Source organism: Candoia aspera, chromosome 13 (assembly GCF_035149785.1).
Source record: "Candoia aspera isolate rCanAsp1 chromosome 13, rCanAsp1.hap2, whole genome shotgun sequence".
NCBI lineage: Eukaryota > Metazoa > Chordata > Lepidosauria > Squamata > Boidae > Candoia > Candoia aspera.
Window position 1 is genome coordinate 11,228,673 of NC_086165.1, and position 27,230 is coordinate 11,255,902.

The 27,230-nt window shown below is 40.4% G+C and overlaps 1 protein-coding gene across 1 annotated transcript in view; it reads left to right on the plus strand.

Moving 5' to 3' along the window:
* Positions 1–27,230, plus strand: part of ADAMTSL3 (ADAMTS like 3) — a 205,551-nt gene that overhangs the window by 109,939 nt on the left and 68,382 nt on the right. The window contains exons 6-7 of the mRNA XM_063313955.1: positions 11,318–11,444; positions 24,321–24,395. Of these exons, the coding sequence (XP_063170025.1) occupies positions 11,318–11,444; positions 24,321–24,395 (202 nt within the window). The remainder of the gene's footprint in view (positions 1–11,317; positions 11,445–24,320; positions 24,396–27,230) is intronic.

Below are 27,230 nucleotides of genomic sequence, written 5' to 3' on the forward strand. Positions count from 1 at the left end.
GTCATAGTGAAGGGGCAAAACTCAACTCCAGTGACAACTTGTCCCACTATAAATCCCACCATGGAGAAAGCCTGACTGATTATCAATGTCAAACCCTTGAGATTTGCAGAGAGTACCCTCATGGAAGACCTGGTTGCATAGCATAGAGCGGTGTTTCTCAACCTTGGCCACTTGAAGATGTGTGGACTTCAACTCCCAGAATTCTCCAGCCATAATCATGATTTTTGTATTTAGCCCAAAATTAAAAACTTAGTGCTCAGTTTGTTGAACCTTTGTTCACACATACACACACACAGCAACCATGGCTGCTGCTTAAAAGACATTATTTATTGTTACAATCAAGAGACAGAATACTGCATTTGACACCCTTTTGTGAATTGCAAGAATGCAAATATTTAAACTGATCCACTTCTAGCCATCCTGGCATTGGATAGGAAGATATTTGGATTTCTGCAGTTGCTGGGAAAACACCTTTGTCTAGAAGCCCTTCAAATCAGCCAGTTCTATTCCCTCTAATATAAATAAAAATTCATGTGGCAGCAACCCTTTACTAGCTGCACTCAAAATTTGGAATATACTCTTCTGGATTCTTGAAAGACGCAAGTATTTCAACTGGTTTACTTGATTAAATTCCCCTCTACTTTCCACTTGTAGGGTTAGCCTGCCTGCCTGCCTGCCTGCCTGCCTGCCTGCTTTCCTTCCTTCCTTCCTTCCTTCCTTCCTTCCTTCCTTCCTTCCTTCCTTCCTTCCTTCCTTCCTTCCTTCCTTCCTTCCTTCCACCACCACCAAAAAGACCCCATATAACTTTAGTGTTGATAGTTCACACCTAGTTCTTCTGCTTAGTTAGTACAAATATTCTTTTCATACCAGTGGGACTGCAGAATTGATGGCTGCAACATTTGTACAGTAAAATGTGTAAAGGTCTTTTGAAGAACATGAGGGAATAGTAAGCTTATTCAATGACATGTTGAACCAGAGAGTTAATGGAAAATTCAAGGTGCTAAAGTGTGCTCTGTTTCATTCCTTTCTGTGTGGGAATTGCTTCTGAGAGAGGCCTCTGGGCTTACACTTGACTCTAAAGTAAGTGTTTTCATAGAACTGATGGATGATCAGCAATAGGCGTCTGCTGATCGAAGATAATTCAAGTTTCTTCCAGAATTTCTGGGGAACATGTCAGAAATAGATTTAAAATTTATGGAGGCTGCAATAGCTCTCACAGGGGGGGGGAAAGAAGGGGAGAGTAATCCTTTTTAGCAGGATGGTGCAAAATTAGCCTTTGATCCAAGGTCATTCAATCTGCCCCAAAGCCTACTAAAATATGGTCACTGTTTCCCCAGTCACATAGCTTTCACTAGATTGTTGAGCCCATAAGTTATTAATTATGACAAGTAGACTGATTGGTCTGTAATTGGCTACATCAAATTACAAAGCTTTCTTCCCCTTGCTCCAAGCTGACTTTCCTCTCCTTTGTTCTCACTTCTCAATATGTGAGAAGCAACTTTCTATCAGATTATACTGTGGCTATCTTTTCACTTAACATTAGGTCAAGATAATAGTTTGTGGAACAAGTCAGAAGCAAGTGTACTTTTGACGTCTCTGGATTTCTTCAGCCGATCCCCAGAAGAAATGGATGAAGAATAAAAACAAACTAGGAGTAATCCGGGATTCTGGCTTCAGCCATAAGGATAAACTACATTTAAAACAAAGCAGGAATAAACACTGGTTTCCAATTATGATTTGTTAGTGAAAAATAAACTGTGTTTTCTTTTGTGAGCTGCCATATTGCAGCAAGCCAAACGAATCAGCCACTTTAGGGTGTAACACTTTGCCTCTTGTAGCTAAGACTCATCTCTGATTAGCAGTGGCTGTTGAGGAATTTGGGCAATTATTTTCCTCACCACTTACTCAAGGACCTTTTTATGAGATTGAACTAGGAATCTTCTACCTGCAAGGTATATTGTCAGGAGCTCACCTTGAGCAGTAGCTTGGGCTCAAACTCTGCTGGGAAATGGTTAGTGTCAGCCTTCCCAGGTAGACCAGACAGGAAACATAACCAGATCGGTTAATTCTACTTTATTCTAAGGCTACATTGGCAGAATCTTGCAAGTCTGAAAGTACAAATCTCCTGTTGTCTCCTTTACAGTCCAAGAAACTAGAGGGGCTCTCTTCTGAGCCTCTTTCTCCACCCATTATGCAACTGCAGGGTATGCCCTCTCTTATCTGACCATTCCCTAGGCAGCATCTCTTCACCGTGTCTCCCAAGGTCTTTCCCACATACCATTACATCTAATTCCATCAGATTAATGCCACAAGGTCCAGGACACAAGACCATAAAAGCTGGAGCCTTTTTGCTACAAGCTATATAGACAGTCTCTACTTTTAGCGCCTACATCTTCTAAGGAATTAATATTCCCAGTCTCTGTGAATTGCAGCCCTCTGTGAACCTGCAATTGCATTCTGTGGGAACTGAAAGGAAGAGAAGGAATCCACATTCTGGGCCAAAGGCCTGTCTTTTTAAGACCATTCTCCTGGAAAGAAGAGTCTTGGAAGAACAGCTTGGTCCTGGGGGCATACGGGACTGCAGTCTCAGCAGGATTCAGATGGGGAACAAGTTGATGTTGTGTTCCATGGGCTTCTTATCAAGATCTAGAGAGGACTCATGTATTGCATCACTGAACTGTGGATCCCTCCCTTACTTTCTTTCCCCCCCCCCCCACTGCTCTTTAATTCAGTTGTTTCCAGTGGTCCAAGTTACTTTATGTGCATCTGTGAGATAATTTGGAACATCATTTTCAAGAAATCATATGGGTCTCTGTAGGGGATGAGTTGAAATTGTACTCAGGAGAAATGAGGATGGTAGGAGGACAGAAGAAGAGAAACTGTTATCCCCAGGACATACTATCCAAAATATGAAAAATATCTGAGGGTTTTAAGATAAACGGAAATAGTGTTTTATTCACGCTCAGAGCCATACTTGAAGACAAGCAATAAATTTAGCTAAGCTGGATCCTTGGATTACAGAGGTATTCAGGCCTGGTTTTCCTTACACATTACTAGCAGTGAACCAGTTTTGAAACACTAAATGTAAAACTATCCATGCATATAGATTAAAAAATTGGGATGAGGGAAAAAATGTTCACTATGAGTTTCCCAACCTCAAAGGTGCCCCTTAACTAATATGACTCCCCCACCTTTAAAAAAAAACATAGGAATAATTTTACCTAGAATGTGCATGGTTTTGCAATTAGCCTTATTTTTGGCAAAGCAGCTACTACCATTCTATTAAATGCTTGAACGTGCGCAATTCAAAAAACTCTTGACATGGTTGATGAGAAGAGTAGGTGTGTACTCAGGGAAAAAGTGAGACATCTGGCAAAAGGGTAGCATTGGGATTACGACAACCTTACAGTGCCCTGCACTGGGTTTTATGTGATTTTAATGTACTTTTCATTCCTACCTACAATTATTCCAGCACACAGCAGTTTAGCCACTTTGCTTAAACACAAACACACCACACCTAAGAAAATGGCTCTCTCCCTGCCATTTCCCCTCTATCATGGGGGGAAAAAGTCTGTATCTGGAACTGACAAGTTCTGCTTCATTAATATTTACTGCTGTATTTTTAGCATTTTCCCCAGTGGGGAAGGGCAAAGTGTTTAATGTTGTCTGAGCACCAGTCTCTACTATTTCAACTGGTAGCAGCCAGCTGGGCAAAGCACATGTGGCAAAAGGCAGAGCAACATCGGCTAGGCATGAATGCTGGATTTTTATTTTTATTTTTTTGGAGTTTTGTGATACTTTCAGAGTTTAGCAACAGCTTTTCTCCTTCGAGGACAAGGCCACGTTTACTGGAAATTATTATTTTACCTTGTTTGTAGACTATGGGAGTTACACAATAGGGGTTTATAATGGCATATATGGTATGGAGAAATGTCCTTTCATTCCTGTTCCAGGATCTAGGGTCATTGAGTGAAGCTGAATTTGTGGGGGGTGGGGAGAGCATCTAGTTTCTGGTTGTAAATATGTTCGTTGTAGCATAGCAACAAGGCTATATAGAGAGTTGTCCGCAGAGTTTGTATGAACTGAGACTTAAAACCAACTTACGGTGATTTAATGATGTCAGCTTACAATGCATCTTTTATGGTTTTTATGGAGCCTACCTAATGAATTTCAAACTTTAGGAAATGCAGCCCTGCTACCAATAATAATTAAAAAGTGGCATTTGGAAGCTTTCCTAGAACCTGACATATTTACTTTTCCTGGTTTAGAAGAGGCATTCAACCATCAATACGGCCCACTTTCCCGAAAAACAAAAGCAGAATGAATCAAACGAATGAATCAAAACAAAGTGAACCCAAACAACAACAGCCAAATCACATGGCAACCAACAGCTGTCACAGTGTGGAAACGAGTGAAAAAGAGAGATCTGTCAAAGTTACAGTTTGGCAACTCAGTTCTGCTGACTTCTGACACCTACTTAGCACTGGCCGCCAAGGCTTGGCAAAGATTTTCAAGTTAACTCATCTAAATAAATACGCCACACTACTGCTGTGGATCTCTTTGCTTTTTGTGCTTGGGAGTGACAAAGAATTTGCTGCAAAAGAATGAGGGTTTGCTTGCCTCTTCTTCTGAAGCTGCTCTGCTTGCTTGTTGTCTTGTCTCTGAATCTGACCTATCAAGCTGTTTTATGCATGGATGATTTCACTTCCATCTGTTTTCTTAACACTAAGGGTCTTCAGTAGACTCGCTATGCATCACTAATCTTCCCTCCAGCTCTGCACCCTGGTCCTTGCAAAATATCTTTCTTTTTTTTTTTTGGAGAGGCATCCTATGTAATTTTTTTGGCATTTACTACCATAATCTTTTTCCACTCGCTTATTTGAATCTCACATCACACATCAGTCCCAAGCAACCTAGGTCCTTATCAGAGGAAACAAGGATTGTGCAGATGACTCTTCAAGAGGCTGAACTTGCTACTGAGGGTCTTTTTTTTTTTAAAGGGAAGTTACAAGTTTCTGGGAAAGTTATTTTGGGAGCCCCTTGAGAGTAGAATGAGATTCAGATTGGCAAACCACTTAATGATACCTTTGCCGACTATTGTTACCATACAAAATATTTGGAGTTCCTATATTAAAAGGCTCTAGGTTTTGGGAAATTCTCCTGTGAGAAAGGTAGTGAAGCCATTTCTTTTTACCCATTAGCAGAGATAGTATTTATTATTTATTTTATTATTATTCAAATTTTGCTACCACCCGTCTCCCCCAAAAGGGGGACTCTGGGCGGTTTACAATAAAATCAAGACTATAATAATAACAATTAACATCTATAAAAACAATTACAGATATAAAATGCAATAAATAAGTATAAAATCCAAGAGGTTAAAGATTCTGATCAGGTGGGAGGGGCTCTAAGGTGCGAGCCAACCCCATGGATGGTTGCCCACCTGCCTGCCCCATGCAGGATGGCAGAACCAGGTTTTCAGGGCCCTCCTAAAGGTCAGAAGTGAAGGTGCCTGCCTCACTTCTGAGGGCAAGATGTTCCAAAGGGCGGGGGCAACTGCAGAGAAGGCCCGTTTCCTGGACCCCGCCAGATGGAATTCTCTTATTGACGGGGTCTGCCCTCTCTGCCTGACCAGGTGCCAACTCACCCCAACAATTGCCCACCAAGGAACAGATCAATCAGCAGCTTACTCTTTTTTGAGTGTCAAACAGGCCAAGAATTATAGCCATATCAACACCTTTAATCTGCTACCTCCACATTACTATTCCATGCTGGTACCTGAGTGTGCAAAGTTGGATTAATGGAAATGCAAGGAACTCCAATTTTCTGCCTATTGTTTTGAGCCAGGATGACACAAAGTTGTCAATAAGGATCTGAGAGATTTCCCACAGTATTGGTAGAAAGTCAGTTCGCATGTAGGAAGTGTAGCCATATCTTCCATCCAGGATTTAAGTTGGCTACATTAGAATCTTTCCACTGGTGTAGAATGCTCTTCTTAGCTGCAGGCCTCACTTGATAAATATAAAGTTCTTCATGCTTTGATAGGTCCCATATTTTCAGAAAAACAAGCTTTTATGTATAAGAAAGTCTTTAGACCTGGGTTTAAAAAGCCAAGATCTGGGGAATTCTGTTGTAAGGAACAGAACTATTGGCCATCACAGATGATGTTCATATGGAGAAAGAATGAAAGTCAATTAAGCCTGAGCTGAGAGAGAGAGATCGATAGACAGATTTACAGCAAGCATGACTAGGAGACTATATGACAGTGCACAAATTTCCAATTGTTTCATTCTTGTACTTCTATTGGTGTGAAAAGAAATCCCCAGAGCTGTATTTAAAATCATGCCTGCCCCCATCATGCACACATGTCAAGAAACTATGGCTTACAAATATATAACCACATGGTCACTTGATTGTTTTTGTTTTAAAAGCCTGGCATCCCACCTTTGGTCACAAAGTCCATAAGGCAGCTTATAATAGATTGTAATCATGGAGACACACCAGTCCGGTGGCCTTCAACAGAGCAGGGCAGGGTGTGTTTCCCTCTAGTTTGACAGGAACAGGGCAACGTAGATGGTGATGCAGCGGCTTTGAATGGGGGAAGGGGAAATGTGATCTCTTGGTGGCATTGCACATTTGAAGCTCAGCCTAAATGCTCTCTCTTCCCTATTTGTGACCTCATTTGGGGACTTTGAAGTTATTTTGGTGGGTATTCCAACTATCTTCAGTCAAGGGAGGAATTTCAGCAGAGGTATGAAATTGATTGGCATTTCCTTGACTCATTGGTATGCACCATTTACATTCCTGGACATAATTCAAGTGTCTTCTCTTTACACTTTTTAAGATAATCTGAGGGAACCTTTACTAGCTCCCTTGATGCATCCTTAATGATTAAACAGTGGGCTGCATAACAAGGAGATTGAAAGATAAGTTATAAATGAAGCTCATAGAAAGCTTAAGGCCATTACTTAAGCTAGGCCTCTCTGCCTCCTCTATGGAGCATGCCTTAGGATCACTCACAAGTCTTCAGGGAGTTGCATGTCGCAAAGAATGGTGCATAATCTTGGCACTTGGTCTGCCACTGCCATTGGTAGTAATATTAGACTTATTTTCCCCATCCCTATGGCTGGGATTCTGTGAGGATGACCAGAATCAGGTGAACTGCAGAAGCCTCTCTCATTACACTCAGTATGTTGCTTCTTTGGATGGGCCAAGACAAAAATAGTTTCTCAAGATACTTTGCTTGGTATGATCAGTGTGTTAGATAGCATTATGTTTACTGTCTTAACTTCGTCTTTTTTAGTCTTCTCCTCTCCCCCTGCCCCCTTTCTTTTTGGTGTTATTTAAATCCTACCATCTGCTTAAGAAATGAACATTCTTGAATGTGGCCAGTTCTGCATTAACCTTCACAGATCGAAATGAAACATCCTGTGTTCATGGTTTTCATTTAAATCTAATTTGTTGGCTGAATCCAAATGAGAAGGGAAGGAGAACTATAGAAACAGCTGTGGAAACTTTTTGGCTGATTTCTGGATTTACATTTTGAGAAATATGAAGTTCTATAACCACTTCTAATGTATCAGGAATAATTTAGCTTTCACCTCTGCTGGTCTGTATTATTGTGAGTTATTCAGTAACCCTAGTTTTCAAACCTCTCTCATAATTTTAAAGCTGTTGGTTAAAAAAAAAATACTCTATTTCCCAAAGAATGAATGAGTGGAAATTTAGCTTTCAATATAATTTATGGGTGTGGATGTGGGTATATGACTAGATTTAGGTATCTTCAGATTTGTTTCTATGTGCACCACGGAGTGGTTCAGAACTTACAACCCACCAGAGATTGCTGGACTTAAATCTAAGCAACTGCTGTCACCTGGCCAGTGTTGAGGGATACTGAGAGCTGTAGTTCAAGGAGAACAGAAGAGTATAAAAAAGAAATTACCAACCCTTTGTGTACCAGGAATCAGTTGCTTTTTCTCCAGACACTTGAAACTATTGTTCTGACAACTAGGAGAATGCTTAGAGACTTCTCAAGGACCAAGTGGCCAGCAAGGTTGAGGAAGGCAGTTCTATCCCACCACAAAGTGAGAGTGCTGAGTATAAACCAGTTGTCTGTTCTATTATTTGTTAATTCTTCCCTCTAGTTTGCTCACTTCAATCTGCTCAGGGCAGCAAAAATGGATTTCTCTCTTCCATTTCATAGGCTAGGCCCAATGTCATAAACTCAAACTCCTTGGCTAACTAGGAATTTGAACCTGAATGTTCCAGGTCCAGTCCAGCACTGTAGAAGAGGTCATGATGGTCATCTAGTTCTACTGAGGCAGGAAGTTGGCTGCATCCTGGATTGATGGCCATCAGCCTCTGTTTAAACCCTCTAATCAAAAGAGGGTCCACTTTCAAGATGGCTACTTTCTTGGCTTGTTGTTTCATCACCTACATGGCATCCCTTCAAATAGTTGAAGATGTCAATACAGTCCAAAAGGAGATAGACAAAAGCAGATCCACCTCCTTCAAAGGCATTTCAGATGGCTTTTGTCCACACTTAAGATTCTTCTCTAAAGCATTACCTGAATGTAGTGTTTGTTTAAGTGTTGGCTTAAACAGTATTCCAGAAGAGAATATTATATCCGGTTTGAGTAAAGCAATAAGAATCATTCTGGAAAAAAAACAAACACCTTTTGGAAATCTATAAGCAATGCCGATATCATGCATACTTTATTTGCTAGTCACCTATTCTGGTAAAACCTATTTTTTAAAATTTCTATTATAGGTAAAACTTCACAGCTTTGCTGATACACATATTCTCTTGCTTTCTCTCTTTCCAAAAAAAGAAAAAACCCACCCACAAACATATACACAAACCCTTATTGTTTGGGGAGTTTACTATAATCTGACCATTACAACATTTTTATCACTTACAGTTACGCTGTGATGGCTCATTTTAATAGTTTGATACAGTCCCAATTCTTCCATTACTCCCTTTTCCTTAAATGCATTGCCACTTGTTTTGTTTGAGGTGATCCTAGAGGGTTATTTCTTAAAATAAAGGGGAAAAAACTATAATTATTTCTGGATATGCCCTAAAAGCTTGCAGATGTTTTCCCAACCTGCCTGTAATATTTATAGTTGATCTTGTTGCTCAGTAAATAGCCAACAAAACGGGGTACGTTACGTTGAACAAATGCCTTAATCGTTGAAATCTTGGCTCCTTGGTTGGCTGAGATGAAGTGTGAAACCGAGTGAGGCCATTACTAGGCAATTTGCCTGCTCAGCACTCTACTGAAACTGCTCATTTTTAATAAGTACATGCATCCCATTTTTAATGAACAACTTTAAAAAAAAGATTCTGAATTATTTTTCTGAACTGCAAATGCCCTCAGGAGATTTCTGCATAAAATTAAGGCATGAAGTTGGGTGGGGGGAGAATCTTTTACCTCTTATTTTTCCACACAAAAACTCTGTAAGGTAGGTTGGGCTGAGAGAGAGAGACTGGCCCCGCGTGGCCTGGCAATTTTCTAGGGTCAAGGGCAGACATGAACCCAGCTCTCCCTGGTGTCACTCTGATACCTTCACTGCTGTATCACCCTGCCTCTCATAAATGAGGGTCCTTTAATGAAATTTGCATCAAATATATGGAATAATCAAAGGTTTAGAGACATTGGTGGGCATTCTTCAGAGTCTAATGCGTATCTCTACCCCATTGCCAGTCCTTTGAGGTAGGCCAGAAATAGACACTGCAGGGATTCCAGGAATATTATTGTACAGTATAATAACAGAATCTTGAAAGCCTGTCCAACTCTTCTCCCTGTCCCATCTTAAGCCAAACAGAATCAAGGCAGGGTTATTTTTAGTTAGTTTCTCATGCATTCTTCTGTGTAATCACTTCTCCATGTCCCTCCTGAATACCTTCTCCAAGGTCATCTCTAAATTCCTTTACACACAAAGGCGACAAAGCAAAACACCTCTGTGCCCTAACTCTGGCAAAATTGATCTTCCGCTAATATTTATAAAACAAAAATAACTAAATAACCTAAGGCAGAGGTAAAATGTAAGGAAAAGGTTTGTGTGTACACACACACACACACACACACACACACACTGTATTTAACTGGTAGGCCATCAGTTAAATCCTCTGTTCTTTCTTCATGGGAGAAAAGTACTTGGTTTACATTTTAATGCAACTATTAGAATTCACACAGGCTATGCTGTAATATGTTTACCGATGTTGTTATGTAGCTCATCTATTCAAAATACAGTACAAATATGTAGATATTAGAGGAAAAGTTTATGAAAATAAATACGCAGCCCACAACACTGTAGAAATAAATGCTTATCCTGCTTGAAGAATGTTTACATTGAAAGAAAGTAGAACTTTTCATTAGAAGTATGCACTATTTTTTTAAGTTGCAGGCTGACAAGCTTTTACAGAAGTAGGATGAAATTATTTTAAGGTTAAGCGTCCTTCTCCCTCAAATAATATTTTCCTTCTAATTTAATTTTCTCTGTGTTGTGTGTAAGAAGATAGGAATGAGGGCTGGATGCATAAAAGACCCATTGAAAAAAACCATTGGGCTGGATTAAGGCAGAATCGGATTACAGATTGGTAGATACACTGAATCAATGGGAAAGGACTTGAATCATGACTTAAATCATGCCTTGGTCTCGGTGGGCTTATTCGAAGCATTACTTTTTCCCCAAGGCAGCTCATGTTTTTTAATTGAGATAGACTTAGAAACTTGAAGTAGGGAAATAGGCTGAGAAGTTGAGTATAAAATGAAATGTAACAGTAAGCTGCTTAAATTTACTTTTATTAGTTGGGAATTGCACACAGATAGTCATTAAACTAACTATAAGGCACGCCTTATCTGGCACTATTGCTATTGAGAGTGTTGTTGATATCACTGGTACTATCCAGTATCCTGGGCCTCACTGATGGGAAAGCTAGAAATGGATAATTCCAGAAAGCTTAGGTTTTCATGTCTTAGAGTGATGAAAAGTAACTTCTTAACTATACAGTTTCTGATATTATCTGACTTTAAGTGATGGCAGAGAAAATAATGTTTCTCTGACCTGACACAGACTTCTTAACATTTATTAGGCAGGAACACCAGAAGAGTTTAATTGTTATGGCCTAAAACTTAAAGTCATTAAGGATAATTACTTTAAAGCCCTGTTCCTGCTGAAATGTTAAGAAGCCAAATTATACTTTTGAGGGATTGAGGGCAACTTAGAAAGAGAGAATGTGGTAATTTAGTTCTAGAAAACCAAGTGGCCTACGGCAGCTTTGCCCTTCTGATTCCAGTGTTGATATTGGCAGGCCGTAGGCTGTGACCGGCAGCTTGGGAGTCACGCCAAAGAAGACAACTGCGGGGTCTGTTCAGGAGATGGTTCCACATGCAGACTGGTGAGAGGGCAGGCTAAGACGCACGTTTCCTCAGAAAAAAGTAAGTCTCCAGCAACTCAAACAAATGTTTTTTATCCTCAGTATTTTCCTATGTTATTATCAACAGGGCTGTACTGTGGATTGTGCCAATTTAACTGAACCTAGAACTATTTGGAGTTTGTTTTGGGGAAAGTTTGTGCTAAGTTGTTCTATTATGCAATACTGACCCTTGGGAGAATTATGCAAGAATTTGAAAGATGAGCTTTAAGAGAGAAATCTAACTGAATAAACACAATTTTGGGGGGAGGGGTGCCTTCAAGTCAGTGTCAACTCCTGGCAACTGCCTGGACAAGTCGCTGCAGTTTTCTTGGCAAGATTTTGTAAGTGTTTTGCCACTGACTGCTTCCCAAAGCTGAGAGAGCGTGACTGGCCCAAGGTCCCCAGCTGGTTTTGTGCCTAAGGTGGGAGTAGAACTCATGGTCTCCGGGTTTCTAGCCTACTACACCACTACACCAAACTGGCCATAATGACTCTTAACCACTACACCAAAATGAGAGCCAGTGTCAGAGGATAAAAGCTTGGACAGAATCAAACGACAAGAAGAAGAGGAAGAGGACGTTGTTCTGGAATCCAGCCAACTCCTTTGCCTTAGCATTTGTATACCTAGCAAGAGTAATTGTGTTTCCTCAACACAAAGTAAATGGGAAGGAGCAAGTGACACTTGAAATAAAACGTTGCCATGTAGAGTTTTCCCATTCAGTATTCCAGATATTCCATCTCCATCCCCAACCCCTTTTTCTGTGTTTTTTCCCCCATAATTCAGTCAGTACACTATGCCTACTGTTCATTGCCAGTTTTTTTTTTCTCTTTTAAGGATATTACTAGTTCTTTTACAAACTTTGGAATTCTCCCCAAATTTGCTTGGAAACCTTCTCTTGACTCATCCATGAATTCATAAGTTAGATGTATTCCCCCTGCACCACCACCATAATTTAAATGTTTAATTGGCAGATATTTTAAAAAATAAGAATGCTGGCACTTTGTACACACATACAAAACAATGAAAGATAACTTGATGGTGATGATGATTTGTAGCTAAAAAGAAATAATTCATTTTTCATTCTTACTTACATTGGGCAAATGCTGAACCAATCACTTTCAGAAAATAGTTGTAATCTATTTCCATTCTGATATGTCTGTTTTCCTATTCCTTGTGAAAGAAAGATAAAAAATCATAGAAAGCTGGGGCCTTTGAAGGAGAGTGAAATACCAAAATAGATCCATCTGCTGAATCTGGATATTTTTCCTGGCTGAATGTCTGTGGCTCAGCAGTTGGATTGTTTGGAGGGCAAAAAGTATCTCCAGCTCTACAATGTGGGGAAGATCAGAAAGTAGGCAGCTACCTTTTCAAATAAAGCTACAGAAAATTGGGATCCTGCCTGTAATATAAAAGCATCAGGAGTCTGGCTTGAGAGAGAACTCATCAAGAAGATAGGGTTCAGATTTTTTGTTCGTATCCAAGAGAGGGGTAGTATTCATCAGACGTTGAATCATTGCCACTAATGGGGGCTTCAAACTGAGTTTTGAGAAATACTTGGCTTTATTGTGGGCCTGATCCCCTCAGAATCTCTGGACAAAGAGCGCATTGCAGATTCCTCCTGGGCTTGATGTTCTTTGGATCAAAGTCTGAGTTGCATGTTTTTCTCATCATTCCACTGCTGTGTGGTTTTGAAGATATTGCCTGGATCATGTTTATTCTTTGGGTGTAAATATATTATTCTGTAATTATCATATATTAGTGTGCCTAAGATAATATTTTAAATTTCCTTTTTTTGCCACTGACTTGTTGCACGGTGTAGCATTAAAATAAAACATTACATGTGTCATGTAGAAGTTGTTTAAGCAACTGGGCATTAGGGGAAAAGGAGCCAGGAAACAGCTTCTCAGCAATAACCCATCAGTTGAGTAGAGAACATCTACTCAAAAACATCAAGTAAAGAGGCAGGAAGCATGGCTACATGCAGTGTCCAAGTCAGAATAGAATAAATTTAGGAATAGGAAGCTGTGTGTTCTTTGAACAAACTAACGTCTTCTGGGACAGACTTTGCCCTTGTGTTGAAGAAAAACTGTTTACAATCAGAAAAGCAGTATTGTCAGATTGCAGATCAGTAGAAACCTGGTCCATGTCTGTGCTTTATGTCCTGACTTACATGTTACAACATTCAATCTACATTCAGTCTACAATCTGTAATTTCAATCTACAATCTGTAATTTCTTTGCATGTCAGGCTTTCAAAAACCACCCTAAAGCCCCACTGTTGCCATCCTATGGATTTGTACATATGTTTTCTGCAATTAACATTTTTGTGTATAGTTTATCAAGTTCTGAAATGCACATTTTTAATGCAACCACCCATACGCTTTTTCATGCATCATCTCTAAACTAGACTTAATTTTAATGTGGCTTCGCTCTTGCACACACATTTTTCTCTTCTTTATTCCTTTGTCATGTTCTATACCACTGGACTCAAAAATGACTCCCAGCAGTTTATATCATAAAATACATAAAAGCAACAGCATATAGTAAAAGCAACAGCAACCCTAAAATCAGGATAAAAGACAAATCTGCAGTCATATAATAGGTGCAGTGGTGACCATCCACTCACCAAAAGCCCTCTGGAACAGCTTTGTAATGACATCCAAAAGCTGATGGTGAAGATGCTAATCTAATTTCTAGAGGGGTAATTCCATAACGGGGAGTTGTTAACCCTTCAAGGTAGATCAGTCTAGAAAACCAATGCCATGTAGGTCAGGACTACTTTTATTGTAAAGCTATGGTAGCAGAATCTTGCAAGTCTGAATGTGCTTCCCCCTCCCTCCCTTAATCTTCATGTAAACTAGGGAGGGTCTTGCTGTAACGTTTACTCATATTATTTTCTTGGTTTGGACACAGGAACCTTTTATCTGACCATTGCCTTGGTGGCAGCTATTCCTCCTGTCCCTCAAAGCCATTCCCTCTGTCCTCTATAGCTGGAAAAGATTGCCCTTACCCCTTCACCTCCCATTGTTGGGGTCCCTTAAAAGATTTTGGCAGCAAGTACACAGAGAGAAAATCAGGTGGGCCCTTCTGTGTAGAGAAAGCAGTCTCATAAGTACTTTATTGCCAAACCACATTTTCATGCTAATCTTAATGTGGATTATACAAACAGTTATAGCTGAGAATAGGGAACGGCAAAAGCCACGGACCTTGTTATTTTTATTTTATTTTTATCACGTCTTTATTATTTTTTTATAAATAACTCAAGGCGGCAAACATACCTAATACTCCTTCCTCCTCTTATTTTCCCTACAACAACAACCCTGTGAGGTGAGTTGGGCTGGGAGAGAGTGACTGGCCCAAGGGCACCCAGCTGGCTTTCATGCCTAAGGCGGGACTAGAACTCTCATACTGCACCTGATTGGCTCTTGGGCTGAGAGAGAGGGACTGGCCCAAGGTCACCCAGCCAGCTTTCACACCCAAGGTGGGACTAGAACTCTCATACCATGTCTGATTGGCTCTTGGGCTGAAAGAGAGGGACTGGCCCAAGGTCGCCCAGCCGGCTTTCATGCCTGAGGCAGGACTTGAACTCTCAGTCTCCTGGTTTCTAGCCCAGCACCTTAACCACTAGACCAAACTGGCTTTCATCGTTCATGCAGCTGTGGGTCACTTTTCAGTTTTCTTTCATGCCGAAGTGTCTTGTACTGTTGCTCAGAAGAAATAGAATTTATAGAAGTAGAATAAAAATGGACATTTTTCATCACATCAAGTCTTAACATTTTCCTAAACTCACTGTGTTAAGAAAGAAAGAGAGTTAAGCAACTCTCAGTCTTCAGGCTTTGAATCATAGTTATGATTCTCAATTAATCTTTGGCTGAAAATTAATCCTTGATTATGGGAAAGGAAAAACTCTAACTCATGGGATTTCAACTGGAAAGCATTTATTTATGGGATGCATCTTTGGCTTCTAGCATTGGACTGTAATGTTGATTTTTGCTCAACTGCAGATAATTAGATTCAAATTTAACTGCCTAGCCATACTTAATATAAATTTAATCAAATTTAACTAATTAGGTGAGTGCGGTGTTGAGTGCTTCCATTCAAGGCTTCTTACAAGTAAGCTATCATTTGTTTTCCTATGGAACTCTTTAATCTCACACAATTTTTTTCTATGACAGCTTGCCAGAATTCTGGCTTTACTGAGCACCTTCAATCTTCACTGCTCCTGTTGTTTTTGAGGTTTAATGTTTGCATGTATTAGAGCCTCATAAGTCTTCCTCTTTTTCTATTTCTACCAGCCTTGTGGTCTCCTGGTATGTTGAGATCTTCCTTTGTTTCTCAGTAATCCTAATTGATTACATACAGTAACTGACATAATTCATGTACTTACTATTTTGTACACAAGGAGATATACACACGCACAACAATATACAAATGGGAAACAGAAGAGACAGCCCCATCAGTAGTGAATTAAGTAGTAAGTGTTTTGTTGAACTTGGGCAGTTAAAAAGAAGAAATGCAACTGTTTTGATCATAGGAAGCAGAGTCTCAGCCTAACAGTCCACCTCCTCCTTCTCATAAAGGCAAAACTGCCAGCAAAATGTTTTTTTTAAAGGCCCCAACCCCCAAAAAACTAACTTTCTGGGAAAATGATCAAACATTTGACTGATGATAAGTTGTAAAATCTGCCATACTTCTGGGAAAATGAAATATCTTAGCTCTTTTATGCATGGAACTCCCATCAACATCAATACCCTTCTGTCTGTTAGAAAGCTTTTAAGTTGCCGTCTTTTCCCCCCTCTTCTTTTGCCCCTGTTTCAATGACTGCCAAAACATGTTCAGGGTGGGAAAGATCTTGTGTTCTTGAAGCAAACAAGAACAGAGAAGCTTTGCAAAGTTTTGCCTATTTGTGACCTAATGTTGGTTCTTCTTTGCCTGTTCTAGTGCACAGGGCTTCATAATGGATGGATACCAGAAGGGTGCTCCAGGTCCCCTCTATTAAACAATCTCATCTAGTTAAATGTAGGAGCCATGCCACTTTATTCCACTGAGGACAGTAAAGATTTTTTGTTCCATGCTTTTCATCTTTTGGGGGTCCCACTTGACTGCTTCTCCTAAATTTAGGAGATGTTTGGTGATACTATGTTGGATGGAAATATGAAACAAGGTCTGGTGTATTCCTTTCTGTTGAAAGATATGGCACCAGACTAAAATGGATATTATCTCTCTAATGACTGTACGTCCTTTTCTATTTCCTGAGATCTGTGGGGCTGCTTTTAGGATCTAATGACTTCATTTCCCCTGACTTTGGAATGTATGAACTATTAATTCTTTGAGGCTACAGCAAGCTTCCAAAAAGTGTATCAGTGCTTATGAATTGTGACATGCTTTTAGTCCCTTTAGATTTTCAGTGAAGAAAAGGAATATGTGTAATTTTTGTGGCAGGCAGTATGTGGTATTAAATGCCTCTCTCCCCATAACACTTGCATTAAGCATAGTTGTAAGCAGGGAAAATGACAGTTCCCTCTCATTCTTTCATTCCTTTGCAAACACTTCTGCTTCTTGCACTCTGCATTTGGTCTAGTGGTTAAGGCTCCGGGCTAGAAACCAGGAGGCTGTGAGTTCTAGTCCCGCCTTAGGCATGAAAGCCAGCTGGGTGACCTTGGGCCAGCCCCCCTCTCTCAGCCCAAGAGCCAATCAGGCGTGGTAGGAGAGTTCTAGTCCCACCTTAGGCATGAAAGCCAGCTGGGTGACCTTGGGCCAGTCCCTCTCTCTCAGCCCAAGAGCCAATCAGGCATGGTAGGAGAGTTCTAGTCCCGCCTTAGGCATGAAAGCCAGCTGGGTGACCTTGGGCCAGTCCCTCCCTCTCAGCCCAAGAGCCAATCAGGCGTGGTAGGAGAGTTCTAGTCCCGCCTTAGGCATGAAAGCCGGCTGGGTGACCTTGGGCCAGTCCCTCCCTCTCAGCCCAAGAGCCAATCAGGTGTGGTAGGAGAGTTCTAGTCCCGCCTTAGGCCTGAAAGCCAGCTGGGTGACCTTGGGCCAGTCCCTCTCTCTCAGCCCAATTCACCTCACAGGGTTGTTGTTGTGGGGAAAAGAGGAGGAGGAAGGAGTGTTAGGTATGTTTGCTACCTTGAGTTATTTATAAAAATAAGAAAGGGGGGATAAAAAAATCTAAAATATAAAAAAATAATAAAATAAACTCTGTGAAGAGATACTTGTTGTTAAGCTGATGCTAGAAGCATGACTTCAAGATCATGCCTGCATGCTAGAAAATCCTCAGTGCATTCTGTTGCACAGCCGTACACACTAGAGAAGCGAGCTACACAGTATTATTACTACATTTGTTGTTAGTGGCTGTAGTATTATCAAAGGGTCAAACCATTCCAGCTAATCTTTTAAATAATGATTCAGATCTAGTTCAGGACATGGATTCAGTCTTGATAGGGTAAGTCTGATATTAAACTGCAAATTGGATCAAATGTCTCTTTGATTCAAAATCAGAACTGAGCTAGCATTAGAACTGGCTTGATCCCCTACTTACTACTGCCGAATAATTTATGCAGGAATGGCAAATCTAGAAGATTCCCACTATAATTTCTAATTGAAACCAAGGATTGGCAAGGCAATGTTTTTGCAGTTCAGGCCAGTTTCACACATATTCATCCATAGGTACATTCCATAAGGATTCAACATCAACCGCCCAGAGTCCCCTTTTTGGGAGAGATGGACGGTGATAGAAATTTGAAAAACAAACAAACAAACATCAGTTTGTATTTCCTTAAACCACTGCATGAAAAATCACATTTTTCCCCCAATAAATGTGCCTTGTATAGCATATTTTTATGCTTTATAAGCCTACCCAGTTACATACATACATACATATATATAATATATTCTGTATATCTATGGTTGCTTTAACCTAGAATATACATGTTTAAATGCATATTTTAAGGTAAAAGAAATGGATACATCCCTACAGATTTACCATCAAAAATGGAAAGTACCAATAATTTTGGTAGTGTGATGCTTTGCTCCAAGAAATAATGCTTTGGGAGTTATGGGTGTCATCAGTACAAGATTCTTGTATCTACAGAATTCCTGGCAGATATCTGTTTAGATGTTTCCAAAGTGGTTATGTCTTCAGATTCATCATGAGGAAGACTTGTAATCTGATGAAACCTCAATCCTTCCACCTCCCATCTTGCCTCTTCCTTCCCAGGCTAAATAGTGATGGGCTCTTTAAGAACCAGAATATGCATCTATGGGGTGGAGCAACTTAAATACCAGGCCATAACAGCTTCCTTAAAGCCTTGCTCTCCTGCAGGCCTTTTCCCAAACAGTTCTCATAAGGGAATGTGCCAGCTTGTTGTATCTGCTTTGCGCTGTCCGTGGTCCTGACAGCTCTATGTCTTCCATGTGGCCTGTCTTACCTGATGTAACTCTGTGTTATGAATTGTGGCATAGAGTTCCCTGTGAGTAGCCAGGCTGTAGCTCATTTCCTCTGAGCCTCCAAGGAAACATGATTCAGTGGGAGAGAGCCTCCTACCTCCTCAGGGTGTGTCCTACACTGCCTGAAGCCCTCCCCCATATGGGTTTCTCCTAATATCCAATCAAACATGCTTTCCTGCTGTTTCCACTAATTATTGTTAGTCCTGTCCTTGAAGCAACAAAAGAGAGTCTTGCCACTCCACTTTCTGCATTATATTGTTTCAAATATTTGAAAGGAACTAGAATGTCACCGACAGTAAGAACAGACGACGGAACAACGGACTGGTTTAAGATTGGGAAAGGAGTATGGCAGGGCTGTATACTCTCACCCTACCTATTCAACTTGTATGCAGAACACATCATGCGACATGCTGGGCTTGAGGAATCCAAGGCTGGAGTTAAAATCTCTGGAAGAAACATTAACAATCTCAGATATGCAGATGATACCACTTTGATGGCTGAAAGTGAAGAGGAACTGAGGAGCCTTATGATGAAGGTGAAAGAAGAAAGTGCAAGAGCTGGCTTGCAGCTAAACCTGAAAAAAACCAAGATTATGGCAACCAGCTTGATTGATAACTGGCAAATAGAGGGAGAAAATGTAGAAGCAGTGAAAGACTTTGTATTTCTAGGCGCAAAGATTACTGCAGATGCTGACTGCAGTCAGGAAATCAGAAGACGCTTAATCCTTGGGAGAAGAGCAATGACAAATCTCGATAAAATAGTCAAGAGCAGAGACATCACACTGACAACAAAGGCCCACATAGTTAAAGCAATGGTGTTCCCCGTAGTAACATATGGCTGCGAGAGCTGGACCATAAGGAAGGCTGAGCGAAGGAAGATCGATGCTTTTGAACTGTGGTGTTGGAGGAAAATTCTGAGAGTGCCTTGGACTGCAAGAAGATCCAACCAGTCCATCCTCCAGGAAATAAAGCCAGACTGCTCACTTGAGGGAACGATATTAAAGGCCAAACTGAAATACTTTGGCCACATAATGAGAAGACAGGACACCCTGGAGAAGATGCTGATGCTGGGGAGAGTGGAGGGCAAAAGGAAGAGGGGCCGACCAAGGGCAAGGTGGATGGATGATATTCTAGAGGTGACAGACTTGTCCCTGGGGGAGCTGGGGGTGTTGACGACCGACAGGAAGCTCTGGCGTGGGCTGGTCCATGAAGTCACGAAGAGTCGGAAGCGACTAAATGAATAAACAACAAGAATGTCACCAATTCTCTTCCCCAGGCAAACGATACCATTCTTTATAGAACGTGATTTCCAGTCTCCTCTGCCACCTTGCTGACCTCCTGTTGACCTAATCCTGTTTGCTAATGGCCCTTTGAAAATATATTGCTCCAAACTGCTCATAGTTTTCCAAGTTCATCCTGACTATTGCAAAATAGGGCAGATGTATTACATCCTGCATCCTAGATAGTAGGTTTCTGTTAATGCAGATTAATATAGTAATAATACAGTACTTTATTGATTAACCATTAGGCCATATCAGAATACAAAATACAGAACAATAATTAGGCCATGTGTAACAAAACAGAGTAAAAGACTGGGCTTAAAGGAAATGCAAATCATGTTTCTGCATCTCTCCTACCATTTACCCCAATCAGATCTACCAATGCAGTTCTCAATTGTACTGTTTTACTCAGATAAAGGGCCATGTTATATGTAATATTTGGGTTCTAGCCACACATGAAATATGTTATTTTAGTGTATACAGATGAATATAGTATTAGGTTTTCTGGCCATTGTGTAAAACTCAATTTGATATTTGCTAAGAATGTGATCCATCAGTATGGTAACCATTGGTACCCACATGCTCAAAAAGAAGTCCTTTGATGCATGCCAGACCTCCAGATCTGTCATTGTGTTAGATTCTTTTAGTTTTAAAAAATGAAACGCCGATTGCTGCAAATCAAAGTGACAAGTGTGAGAGCTGATTCTCTGATGGATAAGAAATCTAGTGGCTGTTTCCAAAAAATCAACAGGTGTGGGCCCCTCTTCTTCTCCAGGTAGACAAGCCTCCTCTTCCCCTTTACACTGAAAGAGCTTGAGAAATAGAAACAAATCAAACCAAGAGAATGACCTGGACAATGACTTTTTATTGGATTTACAAAAGAGATTGGCTAAAGCCTCGAAGAAGCCTGTGGGGTGGGAAGAAGAAACATTGAAGAGAGACCAAATCCCACAACAATATCCGAATGAATTAAAGATTAAGATTATCAGGAGTAAAAGGAAGGACTGTAAAGTTGGCTTGTTTGACCTAGGTTAAGATAAGACATGTTTCCATAAAGCTCTGGTAACCATTTATGGACTTTTTGCTGATACCAGGAATGAAAAGTTGATTATTTATGGATTTGCATATAGGTAAGAGATGGGTTATGGGAAGAAGAGATATTTAGTTTGTTTATACTTGTTCTGATGAAGATTGGAAGTCACTTCTTTATACATTGCTTTTCTTTTCTTTTTCTTTATCTTACTTCTTTTTCTTTTTTCTTTCTTTGCACTTTTAATTCTTTCTTTCTCTTTCTCTTTGAGTTTAGTTTGTATTCGGTTTTACTACTGTAATTAAAATATTCAGTAAAAATTATTTTTAAAAAAGAAAGAGAAGTAAACCGTCCTGCCCTAATTTGCCTAAATACAGTTTTCTCAGTTGAAAATAAAATACTCGCTGGAATTCTTGTATTGTTATTTTAACTTCTCCTCAATAAATCTTACTAAGCAGAGCTCTGAGAGACTTGTTCTTACAGTCCACGCCAATACTGAGAAGTCTGACAGCAGCCTCTAATGTTGTCATTATTTCCAAGAATGCCACTGAGTTCCACGAGCTTTCACAGGAAATGAAAATGATGGATGGCTGCAGTCCAGCTTATTGTTGAGAAGTTGCTTGCCTGCCTAGAAAAGTATTTTGGGGGTGGAGGGCAGTGAGAGTGGTAGGAATCTCCTCATTGTTTGCTTGTCTTCTGGAAAATGGGTGTGTTTCAACCACTCTTTCTATCACAGCTGTTTTGTAAACAGGCAAATCGTGAACAATTATTTTTACGGAGCTAGACTGAACAAATACAGAATGACCAACTGTGATTACTTGAGCATCTTCATGATTGTGGCAATATGAACTTCACCCAAATCTACTCTGTAATCCCTGTTACCATACTGGTTTCACAGTGGGCGCCCTAAACAAGATTGGATAAAGAAGATTGGTATACTTGGAGAATGATGGGAAATAAATCTGATCAGGGGTTACAGCCCAAATCTTCTTTTCTAAAGGATAATGATAAAATCAATAGATGGTGATGGTGGGATATATTTTTCCCTTTGGCCACAGCACCCAGAATCCTCTACTACCCTAAAGCAAGGCTGATTATTCATAAATGAAATAGAAATGGAAATTATAAAAGATGGTTGTAACTATTTTCCCCTTAAATGTCATAGGAATAGAGTATGTACTTTTTCCTCCTTCCCCCATTTTTAAAAACAACATATTTCTTACTGATTTAATAGAATTGTGTGGCTTAACAACCCCCTGTGTGCTGCTTTGTAAGAATATAAGAGTTTTTGTTTCAGTAGCTGTAGGGCTTGCATGTCTGATGATGGGAGACCTTTTAAATCTACAGACTTGGTGGCAGATTGAGGTTCACGCTGAGAGCCCATTGAGCTTATTAATGTCCCCCCTCCATGAAAAACAGCCAGAATGTTCTGCAGAGGCAGTGCTTAGAGCTGCCTTATGAATATAAGAAGATCTGGATAGGATTTGAGGCCTGGATAAAGCAGAGGTCTGTTGAGCCCCTGTGCCAAATGTCCTTTATCCAGGTACAGTGCATTAGATGACTTATAGACCTCATCTTTTTTGGCTTTTTCCTCAGATATAAAGTTTAACGGTGCTGCTAAACCTCTCAACTGGCAGGTTGAATCTGCCTGTTTTGCCTTCAAATTCTTCAAAGCCAGTGATCCAGTCACTACCCCCTATTGGCAGTGAATTCTTTAATGTTGTTTTTTTCTCAACAAGACTGATCCAATTAATGTGTTCACTCTTATCAAGGATTATAATAATAAATGTGACTAGATCTGAATGTTCATGTGCTTAATAATTTTGTTTCAACAAAAAATTTACAACTTGGTAATAGCTTTTAGAGGGGCTACACGTAAAGCCAGGAATTTTCCTGAAGATAGATTTTTCAGACTGATCTTCTCTCCAAGAGAAAGACTTTTCTCTTTTGGCTAAACATAAAATTAATATGTTATTACTGATCAAATAAAAGATTTTATTTAAGATTATATCTGCTGGTTCTGGGGGAGGTAAACTAAGGCCAGTTTGAACAAGGACATGTGTTCTCACAATATGGCTTTTGAACCTCTTCCCACATTTTTAAATAACAGCCCTGCAAGCAGCATTATAAATTGCTACTGAACTCAAGAGCTTCCCCATGGTTTTTCCAAGGATATGCTGAAATATAGGCTAAACGTCTCGCTACAGATGCAAAGCCAGATGGAGACGTCTTTAAAAGCTTTCTGTAAATAAATAAATGAAAACATTTGGAAAGAGGTTTAATTTGCTGGACTCATGGCTAGTTTTGGTTTGTAATTTTTTATGTTTAGCAAATTGCAAGTTTGTAGTCCTCTGCCTCATCATTATTTCTATTTTGCACTTCTTTCATCTATAATGGTTTAGGGTTTAGGTAGTTGATTTGTTTCTAGCTATAAAAGATGAGTTGTGGACAAAATCTAGGTAAACATTATTATTATTATTTTTTGCAAGGAGGCATTCTGTACTGGTTAATGTTTTAATTCCATGCAGTAATTAAGTTACATAGCCTGAGCAATAAGGGCAGGAGCTATTGCAGAGAAGGCCCGCTTCCTGGACCCCACCAGATGGAATTCTTTTACAGATGGGGTCCATAACATGCCCTCTCTGCATGACCAGGTGGGACGGGTCAATGTGATAGGGATGAGATGGTCCCTCAGGTAACCCGGCCCCATGCCATATAGGGCTTTAAAGGTCATAACCAACACCTTGAATTGGACTCGGAAGCAAACTAGGACCCAGTGCCACTCGCGCAGCAAAGGTGTTATGTGTGCTGACCTTGGGGCACCCAAGATTGCCCATGCGGCTGCATTCTAGATCAGTTGTAGCTTCCAGATACTCTTCAAGGGTAGCCCCATGTAGAGCACATTACAGTAGTCTATATGGGAGATGACCAGGGCATGAGTGACCGTTCGAAGGGCTTCTCGATACAAGAAAGGGCGTAAAATCAGTTTTAGGATAATGTATTTAATAACATCTGTATTTTAAAAATATAGCATTTTCTGCATCACATTTTGTGAGGGTACCTTTAAAAAAAGTGTAATCGTGTAAGGTGATAATTCTCTTTTAAAATAATATTTTTGAATCAGTGCTTTTAATTTTTTTTAGGGGAGGAAACCATGATTGCTGTTCCACACGGAAGTCACAGTGCAAGAATTACTATAAAAGGACCAGCGCACCTTGGTATGGATCCATTTTTCACTACGAACAAAGTGCTCTTTAACAAAAATCAATCCTATTCATATTTTAACACTCTCAGAGATTTTGGAGTTTAAGTGTACTTGAAGATCTGACTTCTTTATCTGTGTCCAATTATTACTACTATATTTAGGCATGAATTATGTTTACTACTGAAAGCAATTCTGTAGCATTTTCTTCTGTTCCTCTTCTTGATAAAAACTACAAAATGGGTGGGTTTACCCAGAATGCTTAGTCCTAAATCAGGGTTATCAAACACAATTCAGGTGTTCATATAACATACTGGGACACAAAGAGGAATCATAATATGGCTTAAGAAGATGGCTTGGTTCACACAACAACTGCACCATAAACTATACAATCATATTTTAACCTAGTCTAATGTGATGTGTAATTCCAGTTGGGGAGACAGCCTCATAGACAGCAAGACTGCAATTGTTTCTGCACTTTAAAAATTAAGTTTTCAGGAAGCTGTGGTTGGGATCTCACAACACACTAAATCATCAACCAAGGTCAGCAAATCCCAATGATTGTATTCACATGACATGCTATGCCCAAGAAAATCTGGTTTGGACAAACATGCTAAGGCAGTGTCTGGGTTCCCATAACACACTGAACCAGAGATTACTCATCTCTTTTTAGCCAAGTCTGCCACGTTGCAGGAACTTTACCAACAAGTGTAATGAGTGAGCCTCTGGATTATTGTGATGGAATGTGAGGATGACCTTGGAAGACGGGGAGAAGAGATGCTGCCTAGGGAATGATCAGATAAACAAGAAAGGAGTCCATGACAGAGTAACGGCCAAAGGAAGAAACTTAGGAAGGACCTGCCATAATTACTCAGGTGGTGAATAGGGTAGGAGATTTGTACTTTCAGCCTTATTTATTTATTTATTTTCTATCCCGCCTTTAATATTTTTATAAATAACTCAAGGCAGCAAACACCCCTAATATGCCTTCCTCCTCCTCTTTTCCCCACAACAGCAACCCTGTGAGGTAGGTTGGGCTGAGAGAGAGGGACTGGCCCACGGTCACCCAGCCAGCTTTCATGCCTAAGGTGGGACTAGAACTCTCCTACCACGCCTGATTGGCTCTTGGGCTGAGAGAGAGAGACTGGCCCAAGGTTGACCAGCTGGCTTTCATGCCTAAGGCGGGACTAGAACTCTCCTACCATGCCTGATTGGCTCTTGGGCTGAGAGAGAGAGACTGGCCCAAGGTCACCCAGCTGGCTTTCGTGCCTAAGGCGGGACTAGAACTCTCCTACCACGCCTGATTGGCTCTTGGGCTGAGAGACTGGCCCAAGGTCACCCAGCCAGCTTTCATGCCTAAGGCAGGACTGGAACCCACAGATTCTTTTAATGTAGCCTTACAATAAAGTAGAATTAGTTCATCGTGTCATGTTTCCTGTCTGGTTTACCTTGGAGGGCTGACAATTATAGACATTAGAGTATCGAGGAAGGATAGGAAGACCTGAGTTCAAATCTGCATTCATCCATGAAGCTAAGTAGGTGAACTATACCTATTTACTGAATGCTAATATGGCAAGTGATAAAATAAATCACACTTTCTGGTTAGTTGCTTTAGGAAGTATGCTACAGATGATACTCATAAATTAAAAACAAATCACAGCTGGCTCGCTCTTAACCACACTGCTAGGGTGAAGTAGCCTATAGCTATGCTTGCCCATCAGTCAGTCAACTAACTTCTTCTTGTCGAGGTTCTTAGTATTTGTCCTGCTTGGCTACAGGGTCCACTTGTTTTGCATTGGGCTCCCCTAGTTCATACAGTGAAGCTATCAGTGTGCAATGAGATGAAGGATTTTTTTTTTTAGTTGGCTTGTCAGAGAGCCTGACCCAATTAGAATTGAGAGGTAGCAAGTCACTCAAGGTCACCCAGCTGGCTTCCACGCCTAGGGGCGGACTAGACCTAGGTCTTCCTGCTCCTAGTTTAGTACCTTAACCACTACACCACTACACCATGCTAGCTCTCTATTATTTATTATATAAATGTATATATCATCCAGATCCCAAGCACAGTCAAATATCCTTGCCTGTGGTTATGGCTGCAAACAATTACACTGAGTGGATCAAAAGTTGTAGTTTGGGAAGTCAAAGTCCTGATCCACTTTCTCCTGGAAACACCTATTATCCTACGAACTCTTGCAGCACAAACATCTTGCCAGTGCTTGTCACTTCACTAGTCCTTCTTCCTTAGTTAAGCAGGTAGCAAGAGATATGGCTTGGCTGTTGCAACTGGTCAATGCTTGTGAGGTATATTCTCTGCTGCCAGGCATTGGCAGTGTGTTCTGTTTTCTCCAGTGTTCTTTTTTTCCTGGGTGACTGTGTTGGCAAAATGAGGCAACTAAATTTTGGTATTCACAATATAGCTAACTCGATGGAGTTATCTAACCTATGTAGGACTGGATCCTTTTTTGGGCTAAGTCAGATCCTCTTGATATCAGTTGACTGATCTCTTTTTGGTGCTTCCAGGACATACTAATGCCCCCTTCCTAGCTAAGCACATTGTGGGAACATTGCCTCCCTTAATCTCATCTGCTTCCCAGTACTGGTCTGAAGATCTACTGGGGTTGGCAAAAGACAACAGTATTTTCTCTTTTGAGCTCCTAGACCCCGTGGCGAGATATAAATGTCCTAAGCAAAACAAAATGGTCATCAATGAGCTGCGCAATATTCTTGGGTTACTACCATCAATGTTTGTGCTAATCCTGTAATTAAACTTTCCCACCGTGCCACAGAACAGTGATACACGTAGAACATTGTAGGGAATTGTGGTGGTGCAGTGCATCCTGTTCTATCAGAG